This window comes from Harpegnathos saltator, unplaced genomic scaffold (assembly GCF_003227715.2).
Source record: "Harpegnathos saltator strain DR-91 unplaced genomic scaffold, Hsal_v8.6 scaffold384, whole genome shotgun sequence".
Taxonomy (NCBI): Eukaryota; Metazoa; Arthropoda; class Insecta; order Hymenoptera; family Formicidae; genus Harpegnathos; species Harpegnathos saltator.
The window spans coordinates 1,534,676-1,545,287 of record NW_020230188.1 but is presented as its reverse complement, the minus strand read 5'-3'; the positions used below and the strand labels follow the sequence as shown (position 1 = coordinate 1,545,287).

At 52.3% G+C, this 10,612-nt stretch overlaps 2 protein-coding genes across 4 annotated transcripts; one reads left to right on the top strand and one right to left on the bottom strand.

Moving 5' to 3' along the window:
* The first annotated feature begins 287 nt into the window (after nucleotides 1–287).
* LOC105185763 (uncharacterized) lies at nucleotides 288–8,829 on the top strand. Of its 2 annotated transcripts, XM_019842624.2 has the most exons (4): nucleotides 288–1,188; nucleotides 2,200–2,560; nucleotides 3,765–7,442; nucleotides 7,588–7,735. In XM_019842624.2, exons 1-4 carry the CDS (start codon nucleotides 1,013–1,015, stop codon nucleotides 7,609–7,611), a joined length of 4,239 nt encoding a protein of 1,412 aa, XP_019698183.2. In that variant the 5' UTR covers nucleotides 288–1,012; the 3' UTR covers nucleotides 7,612–7,735. The 2 variants fall into 2 exon arrangements, with proteins under 2 accessions (XP_019698183.2, XP_011143819.2); XM_011145517.3 differs by having other exon boundaries at nucleotides 296–1,188; nucleotides 3,765–8,829.
* On the bottom strand, nucleotides 8,796–10,598 carry Nelf-E (negative elongation factor E). 2 transcript variants are annotated; one of them, XM_011145514.2, is made up of 4 exons: nucleotides 10,460–10,598; nucleotides 10,101–10,318; nucleotides 9,508–10,001; nucleotides 8,796–9,374 (listed from the first exon to the last, which is right to left on the bottom strand). In XM_011145514.2, exons 2-4 carry the CDS (start codon nucleotides 10,227–10,229, stop codon nucleotides 9,134–9,136), a joined length of 864 nt encoding a protein of 287 aa, XP_011143816.1. In that variant the 5' UTR covers nucleotides 10,230–10,318; nucleotides 10,460–10,598; the 3' UTR covers nucleotides 8,796–9,133. The 2 variants fall into 2 exon arrangements, with proteins under 2 accessions (XP_011143816.1, XP_011143818.1); XM_011145516.2 differs by lacking the exon at nucleotides 10,460–10,598 and having other exon boundaries at nucleotides 8,839–9,374; nucleotides 10,146–10,414.
* Between the last annotated feature and the right edge of the window lie 14 nt (nucleotides 10,599–10,612).

Sequence of the window (10,612 nt, the reverse complement as noted above, 5' to 3'; positions counted from 1 at the left end):
CGCGGAGAAAAATTTCGTCCAGTCGACTATCTTCGCGAAAGCAGCAGCGCGAACTCGAGCGAACTTCCTACATTCGGAAGGCAGCGGACAGTCAGAGACGCCGAAGAGATAGTCGACTTGTGACGATCTTTCCCAATGATCGGAGTACCGATGCGAATGTTGCTGAACACATTGCAGAATATCACGACTGCTTTTGGTGCTTGGCCAATCGCGAGACTATAATTGCCAGCAATTCTCTCTCTCTCTCTCTCTCCCTCTCTCTCTCTCTCTCTCTCTCCCTCTCTCCCTCTCTTTTGCTTCTCTCTCCCTCTGCTCTTCTCTCTTTCCTTCAATTCAACAGCCTCGGATTCATACGAAACCATCGGACAAAACACTTCTCTAATTATTTCGAATTATACCGCTAATGCCGTTAATCGCACAACACGATTCGTCACGACGATTCGCGACGACCTATCCGCGGCGCGCTACGCCGTGCAGCAATGCACCAGGTGATCACCGTTCGAGCATTCCCGAGGTAGTTGTGTCGCGGCCCGTCGAATACCAGGGTTGCTATAAATAATTCGATGTCCGCTCCGGTCGCGCTCACGGTGGATAGCCGAAGCAGCAGAGAGTCGTCTAGGAGCCGCTGTAGCGGGCTGCTCTAGCAACCGCTCAGCCTCCTCCTCTCTCTCCCTCTCTCTCTGTCTCTCTTTCTCTCTCTCTCTCTTTCACTCTCTGTCTCTTTCTCTTTCTCTTCTTCCCTCTGTTCATCCCTCTTCCACCCTCTTTCCTCCGATCGAGGGGTGAAGAGCGTCCCGTGGACGACGTCCACGAGGACATCGCTGTGTGTCGAATACAGAAGGAACGACGAGATCACGTCGTCGTCGTCGTCGTCGTCGTTGTCGTCGTCGTCGTCGTCGCGGCCGCTGCGTTCTCGACGTTGACGTCGACAGACGTACAGACAGGCAGGCAGAGGAAGAGGAGACTGGAGGTGGATTAGCGCGGGACCTCCGTGGCTCCCACGAGGGTGGGGATGGAGCCGGAGCAACGAGGACACGCTTCACGAGCGTCGTCGACGTCCAGCCTCGGACGCGAGGTCCGTTGCGGCTGTCAGTACTACCAGAGCGACTCGCTTCTACCGGAACGACGTGCTCTCCTCGTCAGACCGTCATCCAGGACGATGCAGCAGCCACCTGGGGTCCGCTGCAGGTCAGTATCTCGCACACGATCCGAACGACACACGCATAGACACGTTAGAACCAACTTGAAAACACGCTCACCCACTCTCGAGGGTAGCTGATAGCGGCAAGGTGGTCTCTCTCTCTCTCTCTCTCTTTCTCTCTCTCTCTCTCTCTCTCTCTCTCTCTCTCTCTCTCTCTCTGTCTCTCTGCAAGAGAGAGGCTCGTTCGACCTGTCTGCGTTTCCATCGGCGACATTAGTTATACATAGAGTATAGGTTACACACCGTGCGAAAGCGCGTCGCGGATCGTCGCGGCTATTTAAGGTTCGCCCGGCTGGCTATAGATAGAAAGCTCGGTCAGCTCCCAAATCCGCCAAGTCCAGTTCCCCGTACGTGCGTACGTGCTGGCGTCCGCGGCCCGTGAGCCGCGTCCACGCGCACCGGTGGTACGTGCATGCGCGAGCGCTGCGCCAACAACCCTCCTGGAACGGCGCTGGATGCTGGACGGAGTCGTCGGAGCGTCAGACTGCGGCGGGCAGCTTGACTTTGATAACAGACGATGAAAACTGCGTCGTCTCTCCGGTCATATCGACGTTTCGGCATATCGCGGCGAGACACACATTCTCTCCACGCTCGTCCGCGATGATTATTAACAATGGGCACGCGATAATTGAGACGCGTCGACCGGACGACGCGGCGTGACGCGGGTAGACAGGTCTCTCCGAGAGAGAGAGAGAGAGAGAGAGAGAGAGAGAGAGAGAGAGAGAAACCTGGAAAAATCGACAATGCCTTGTCCCAACTGCGATCTCTTCCGGACGTTCGCGCTACTCTGTAACGTAGAACGCGTTTGAGCCCAGCGAGAGACTCTGTACTAAATCGGCGGACGATTTATGGCGGACGAGAGAAACAGCGGCAGAGAGAAAGAAAAATCCACTTTGAGCTGTTGGAAAAAGCGCCGCCGCAGAGGCCACGCGGTCGACCGAACTGGGTCGAGCCCGGTACAAAAGAGGTCTCACGGCGAATATGAATTCTCGCTACAGTGAGCACGAATACGAACCGATCGCACCTCCGCCGCCGTCGCTGCCGCATCCGGCGATGGCGCCGGTCGTGCGGATCAGCGACACGGACGTGATGCCCGTCGCCGACAGCGACGACAGCATCGACGACCGGGGTCGGCTGCCACCCGAGCTGATCTTGGACGGCGACGTGGTGCTGCCGCTGGACGGCAAGATAGAGGACAGCGCGATGGAGGGTCGCGAACTCGGCGAGACCTGCGGCGACACCTCCGAAGAGCAGGAGCCGACGGCCCAGCAACTCCAAGACAGACTCGAGGAGCGGTTCCTCGACGCGCCCGCTCCTCACACCGAGTCCAGGACTGACGGCGAGGTCAACAGCAGTCAGGTAAATAGTGGCATGTTTGTCGCCGATTGAGCGGACGGAGGGAACTATTTTAATACTTTCGTCGGTACGCCCGCACTCAGTTGCCGGAACTGAGGAATTCATCTTTTCACTCAATTCTTTGAGAGAGCAAGAATTTCAATTTTTCAATTGTAATCTTCAGCTTGCCTTCTCCTCCGCTCATCTTACCTTAATTGTGTTAATTACTTTTATTTATTTTATTCGAGGAGACAATACTAAGAAATGCATGGGACAAATACGGATACATAGAAAAAAAATGTAAATCTTAAAAAATTATTTATCCAATCTTCTCTTAAGACTCCACATAGAAAAACAGGTGAAAAAATTGACTACGAGCTGACCGAAACGTATTACCACGCGCTGGGTCCAAATTATCAGGAGGATCCGAAGGATCAACTCGGGGCATTCGACAGACCCTTTCAAACTGCGCGAACTCCGTTGGTCACGAGCGCGAATTGTTCGCGAACGCAAACGGATAAAATAAAATGCGATTAAATATAGCCAGCTAACTAACACGTGCGCGAATCGATAGGAGAGCCCCGGAATTTCAAAGCGAGTCATGAGCGACCCGCGAGAGTTGCTCCTGTTGTTGCCTTCGGCTCGTTATTCGCGCCGAAGAATAGCGACTATATTTAGCGAAAGCCATCCGTAAAAAAGGACGCGAACGCGAACGTGTCACTGTCCGATTGTGCAATCGCGTCCGCGTCACGTTCCAGAAGACCCGAAACTTTTCCATCCGTTGCGCAATCACGGCCAAAAATATGCACCAACTCGTAGCGTAGAATCTCCCTCTCGGTATTAATCATCCCTCGACCTTGTTGATATTTTTCAATGAGAACGTAAGTCGAATCGCGTAGTGATGAAGAAATATGTGTTCGCTGACCACGCGTGAAGAAAGACGCTGCGCGATTTGCATTGACGCGCCCGAGACGACCGAGAACCTTCCGTCTATTTCTGTGAACTCGACGACTCTCACTTCGCGATGTCCAGAACCTGATGTCGCGTGGAAAAAATCCGACGGATGTTTCTGCCGCAGAGACTAGAGAAATCATCGGGAAAATTCGCGTCATCACCCGACGCCGCTAGAATTCTCAGCGGCGATTTCGTATCACAAACCCCGATATATGCCTCTCCCTCTCACTTTCTCGACGGATCTCTCACGAGAGCGTTCCCGCCGTTCTTACAGGTAGACTCCTCGGCGATGGAGGAGCTGCCACCTCGGCGAGGCGCGCGTGGGCTACCGCAATGCCTGAGGACTCAGGCTGGCAAGCTGCGATCTCGGCTCCGGGGGTTCCAGAGGCCAACCTTCACCTTCCCGCAACGGCAGAAGAAACCCGAAAAGACAGCGAGGTCGTCGGCCAGCGGTGGCGGCAAGTCCGACAAGTCTCGCACCGCATCAGAGAAGAGGCCCAGCCGAATGGACCGGATAAGGACGTCCATTTCCGAGAGAACAAAGTTCAGCTTACCGGATCGGCCAAAATTCAGCCTGCCCGACAGGTCCAAGTTCCACCTGCCGGAGAGACCAAAGTTCAACTTCCCGGACAAGTCTCGCTTCCGCCTGCCGGACAGATCGAAATTCACCATCAAGAAACCCAGCATCCGCCTAGCCGACGCGCTCGCGCGCGTCAAACGGCCGGCTTCTCTGCGCGAGCAACAGAAGCAACGCTCGACCGAGTCCACCGCCGGCTCCAAGCGCAACATCTTCGACTTCGCCACGTACCCTCGCATCTTCGACAAGAAGTCGAAGAAACGCGGCGAGTACGCGACATCCTCGCCGAAAGACTCGAGAGCGCAGTCCGCGGAGATCGCGACCTTCCCTCGCGCACGAAAGGGGAGGCACCTCGGCGCCAGATGGACCCGAGCCTTCGGCAACTCGTCTTCCCAGGATCGTGCAGAGGCGGCAGCGAGCGACGAGTCACCCCCGTGGCATCAAACTTCGATAGAGGAGCCTCGAGAGCCGAGGTTGTCCGCCAGAACGGAAGAGGAGATCATGGCGGCGGCTCGCGCGATCCCGTGGGAGGATACGAGAAAACGCGAGGAGCGACGTTACGACGAAGAGGAGATACAGTACATGGACTACGAGCAGGAGTCCTCGCAGGAGGTGTCGGATCGTCAGCCGCCCCCGAGGAGGTCCCACAAGGCGTCGAGGAGGAAGGAAGAATCTTACGAACACGAGGAGCCGGTGGAGGAGGATCCGAGGCTGTACGGCGACGAAGAGGCGAGGCACGTTCATCGAGACGAAGTTGAAGAAGAGGACCTGGCGGTGCAAGACGATTGGCACGCGAACCAGCAGATGATGATGCCCGAGGAGAAGTTCAGGCCGATTCCAAGGTCGCGATCGTTGGACGAGGACATGCCGCGGGCTCTGGATGAAGTGGGATACGAAGGAGCGTTCATGGCGGTGGACCCGAGGCGATTTCGACCGCGCAAGATCGCGTCCGAGGAGAAGGAAGAAGAGAAGCACGAGGAGGAATTGGAAGAGGACTTGGAAGAACACGAGCCCTCCTCGATGCAGTCGAATCTGGAACAGCAACAGTCCAGCGGCAGCTCCTGCGACCGCAGACGCCGCGGGGTCATCGAAGAGATCGATTCGGACGAATTCTTCCTGCGAGCAAGCGGCATCAGCCAGGACGACATGAATCTGGGTAGTTACCTGCCCGACGAGATACGGGACGCTCTCAGGGCGGAGATCGTCAGCGCCTTGCAGGACGAGGAGATGCCACCTACTCCGCCTCAACGTCCCATGAGAACGCGATCGTTGAGGAAACGCGAAGAGAAAGATTCCACGGAGACAGCGAAGGAAGTCGTGCCGCCGCGGCCGGCCAGGCCAAAGAGGGAACGCGGCCCCACCCGGGCTCGGCGCAGTCGAGAGGCGTCGATCGTTGGCGAGGTCTTCCGCGAGCGCACCAGGAGTGATTCCAGAAGTGACTCCAGACATCGCGTGGTGTACCAGGCGGAAGGGGCGATTCAGTCAGCGTTTGAAGAGCAGGAACCGCTGGACGATATAGTCGTGGTGAAGCCAGTGCGCAGAAAGTCCAGGTCGTCCTTGCGCAGTCACTCGCAGCCGCCGATGGAGACGTCCATATTGTCGTCCTCGATCCCCGCCATCATTGTGCCCACCATGGAATCGTCGTCGAGCCCTTTCCTGCCGATACCACCGGCAGTACCGGTGCGCAGGAAGCGTTCGCACCGAGAGACGGTGCTCGACCGGAGAAACGGCGACGTCGTGCCGATCTGCAACGGTCACCGCGAGTGGGGGATGGAAAGCGCAGCGTCCAAGAAGCCGACGACACCAGCGAGACGGTCACGATCACGACAGTCGTTGACGGAACAACAGCAACAACAGATGATCGCCGACGGCGATGTAGTCGCGCTTGCGAGTCGAGAGGACGTCGACAAACTGATCGGAGCAAGGAACGTCGCGGAACCGACACCGGTGCCTCCGAAGAGGAGATCCCGCTCAAGAACAACGTCGGTCGCCGCCGACGAGGACAGAACGTCGCACGGTGCAGAGTCCTTACCGGAGGCGGGATATATTGAGGAGGACATACCACCAGACGAGACCAGTTCGGCGCGGGATCTCTCCGGCTACGCGATCGTGGAGAAGCGAGAGAGACCACCGAGACCGCCGCCACCCAGAAGGAAACGCGACAAGTTCGCCACCTCGCCGAGACCGATCCCACCCAAGCGACCTCAGAGAGCGTACAGCACTCTAGGACCTGCTAGATCGAGGACGGACACCAGCGACACGATCACGTCGGAGACCATCACCGCCTCTACCACACCGGTGCTCTTGTCAGCCGTCGACTCCACGCCATACATCGAAATCGATTCGGATGACGTTGCGATGGAACATAGAGACGCTGCTCTTCGAGACGGTGGAGTGCTCGATAAAATCCAAGGCCGCCCGTTACCCGCTCCGCCGAGGCCACCCAGGTCGAGAAAGGAACACTTGATCGTCGAACGACCCCGCACCCCGTTCGAATTCGCGGTTGAGGAGACGACAGCGGCCACGCAGACTGATCCGCTGCCTGACGACGTGGTGATCGAAGAGGAAGTCACACAGGCGAAGCTCATAGTGACGCCCTCCAGGTCGGGTTCGCAGGTGATGGTGTCGATGGAGCGCATACCCAGTCCGTCCAGGACAGGCACGCCTCCGGTACCACCGTTGCCATTAATATCGCAAATCTTGAGGAAGGAACAGGAGGAGGAGCAGGAGAAACGAGAAGACGAAGTCGGCCGAATGGCGTACGACACGGTGTCGTTGACGTCACCTTCGCCGACGAGGGAGACTGAACGGACGAGTAGACACATGTCGGCGCCGCATTTGGAGGAGCGCAGAGAAGAAGAAGAAGAATTGCGCTCTCGAGCAATCAGGTCGGCTCTGTTTTCCGACGAGCCGTTGAGGATCAGCAGCCTCGAGGTGGGCGATCTGAAGGTCGACCGATTGAGCGTGTCGCAGATCGAGGCGCACAAGATCATGGCGTCCGAGGTGGACGCGATGGTGATCGCAACGTCGGAATTGAGAGGCGGCAGTGCTATGGAGCAGAGCTTATCGCCAGCCATCATCAGGGAGCTGATAGCCATCAGGAGTCACTTGGAAACCGTGGCGACTTCTCAGACGCAAGAGCGACACCACGAGAGCGAGAGAGAGAAAGCTGTGAGTCGCCAAGTAACCGACATTCCCACGTCAGAAGACAGCAGTCAAGCGGCGGCAAGCAGAGAACGGCGGTTTTTGCAAGAGCGCTCGCAGGGATTAGCGGAGGAGACGTCCGGCGACGAGACCGTCGAGCCAATGCGCAATGTCGAACTGCCATCCGTGGAAGATGCCGAGGAGATGCCTGAGGCTGGCGAGGACCAAAAGGTTGTTAAAACTGACGTATTAGATATCAAGGATAAAGAAGTACCACACACTCCCTCACTTGCAAGTCCAGACTCCCTTCTCTCACAGACCCTTGCGATAAATCAGTTAAAGCCAACCGCTCAAGATAAGTCATTACGAATTTTAGATTCCGAACACCTCCTTACTTTGAGCTCGCGAACCACGTCGGGCTCCCACGTGGTGGACGAATCGCGTGCCTCGTTCCCTCCGTCGTCGGACGTGCCTACGACCCGGTCCTCCGAATTGAGAGTATCGCCGGAACGCACGGCCGAACCTACAAGTAGCTCTGATCAGACTACTACTACTACTACTTCTACTAGCACTACTACTACTACTACTACTACTACTCCTACTGCTACCGCTACTGCTACCGAGTCGACCGCAACATCTATGTGTCTTCATCGCAGCGACAAGGACGATGTGTCCGATAGCAAAGAACTTCGTAAATCGAGATCTAGATCCCCCTCGCCTGCCAGAGGTATCAGGCAAACCGCGTCACCGGTCCGCTCATTGCCGCCGGTCATCTCCGTAACCCCCGATACACCCGACTCGACACCGGGGCACGGTATCTCTACGGACGCTCGACCGCAGCGTGCCGTTATTTCCTATTCTTCCGATACGCAACACGGTGCCCCGAAGTACGCCGCTCAGCCGCAGCGTGCCGTCATTTCCCATTCTTCTGATACGGGACGACCCCCACAGACTGGACAAAGGGAGTCCTCTCAATCGCCAGTACCCTCGCTTCCCTTGAGCCCAACACATTTCATCGCTTTCCCAGCCTCCGAGATTCCAGCCCAGTTCTTCTCTTTGAGTGACACACCGACGAGTCAACGCGACACCGAGGAGCCCGGTGTTATAGACACTACGCAGCAACTTCTCCGTGCTCTCCGTACGGCTGGTTTAAAAGCCATGAGGCATTTCGTCAGATATCTGGCGTCCACGCTGAGCAGCGACGACACGGTAGATAAGATCAGAGAAGTGGAACTGGCGATATGCGCCTTGTTACTTTTCATCGCAGGCTTGTTGATATATTACTTCAGTAGCGCACGAACTGTAACGTATTATCATCACTGGGATTACTTTAATCCTCCTCAGTAAACGAGGTTCACGCAATCCATACATTTGCCTATACATACTGCGTATATATATATATACCAATCCACGAATAGTTCATTGGTTTGTAGAAATTAAAAAATTTAATATTCTTGTAAATTTATTTTGTATAACAATCTCATGCTGAAGAAAATAATCGAAAAAAAAAGATACACACACACACAGACACACATACACACAGTAGTGAGAAATTGGAACGAAATTGTAGCTCTTGTACAAATATCGAAATAAAGCGAAAGACGAGTTTGTAAAAAAATATATATATATTGTATCATATATATTGTGCCAAATATACATAATTATGTAATTATGCCAAGCATGTCAGATGTATATATTTATACCGAAGTGTACAAAATGCCTGATATATAATTATTATGAGAGGATCTACTTGAGTATAAACTTGTACATTTCGCGTTCTCCACATTTCTACGGCAATAAAGTGCTATATGTTCGGGATAAATAGCAATAGTTTTTCTAACAGATATAGAATATATTCAAGCAAACATGTAATTTACATATTGTACAAAATAGCAACAGAGCCAAGATATTTGTACCTTCATTTATTGAAAGAGATCCTCTTCGTATACTTTAAGATCCCGCCTATCTTTGTGCACACTTTTTTGAGAATAATTAGCTGCAATTGGTGACCACATAGAGCTGGACATATCAGTGACTGGTTCGATTATAGGTTGTCTTCTTGCTAATGATACTTTTAACTGAATTGATGAGACCATACTGCCATCCATTTCACTGATTGCTCTTTCAGCTGCATCAGCCTTCTCAAAAGTTATAAAGCCGCGACTATAAAGATGAAAAAACAACAGAATTAATTATTATATCTGTAATTATATAAATGCTCAATTATTTGATATATCAATATAATGATTGTACATGTTGTTATTCAATGTGTGATATAAAATCATTCTATACTAACTTCTTCTCTACTTCCATCGAGATATTGATGATATTTCCAAAACTTTGGAAATGTTTCTTAAGATAATCCTCTGTTATTTTATAACCACATACAAATATTGTATTTCCTCCACGTGGCTTAATATCTGGCTTGGTTACAGATTGTGTATCAACGGTATTCTTATCATCGGTGCTTTCAGCACTGACAAAACTATCATACAAGTCTTTTACTCTTGGTCTTGCCGCTTCTGTTTCTTCTTCTTCCAACTGAGTGGCTGAAAATGGTTGATAAGAGCTAATAGTTTTTTCTGTACTGTTTAATTTCCTCTCTAATCCACGAGGCCTTTTGAAACTTTGTTCTGGCCGCTTAGGTGTTTTCGGAGCTGTAATTACACCAGATTTAATTAATTTCTTGGCAACTTCGCGTGCATCTCTCGCTTCCGTCGGTCGTTTTGGCGCTTGAGGAATACGTTCTGCTTCTTGCTTAGGAGCCTTAAGATCTTGCAGCGCTTTTTTCTGTAAACCAAAACCAAAAAAAAACAGCATGCATGAGTGTACGTGATAGTAAACTTGAAAATCAATATAAATCCAAAGATGAAATTTTAATATAATAACCTCAAATTTACACATAACCTGTAATACAGATGTAACCTTACACACCTTCCTTTTAAGTTTGTTGTATTTAAGTTGCAACATTTGCTCCTCGTCCGTGTATTTATTCGGTGGGAAATGTAAATAAACCATATTTTAAATTGAAGGAAACGAAAGGTGGCTTGAAAGTGTGAGTGCTTATTCCTTCTGCTGCTTGCCTTCCTTCGAGAAGCAGCTAGAAACTGCCAAGCAACGTCATACAGTGCCAAATAATATATTAACCACCACCAAAGTTTCCCGTCGTTTTACTGTCACGTCGTATTAATTACAAAAGTACCGACGATACTGATAAAGATAATTTGTCTATAGAATTTAAAACGTATCAGAGGAATCAAAGGAATCCACTGTGCGGCGTACGCTAGCAGCACCCTCTTAATAACATCATCGAACCAGAGAGAAACCTGAGAGCAGCCAACACGGCATTTTCTGCGCGACACTGACTTTCCGCACTGGGAAAGGATCTGCATCTATTTTGA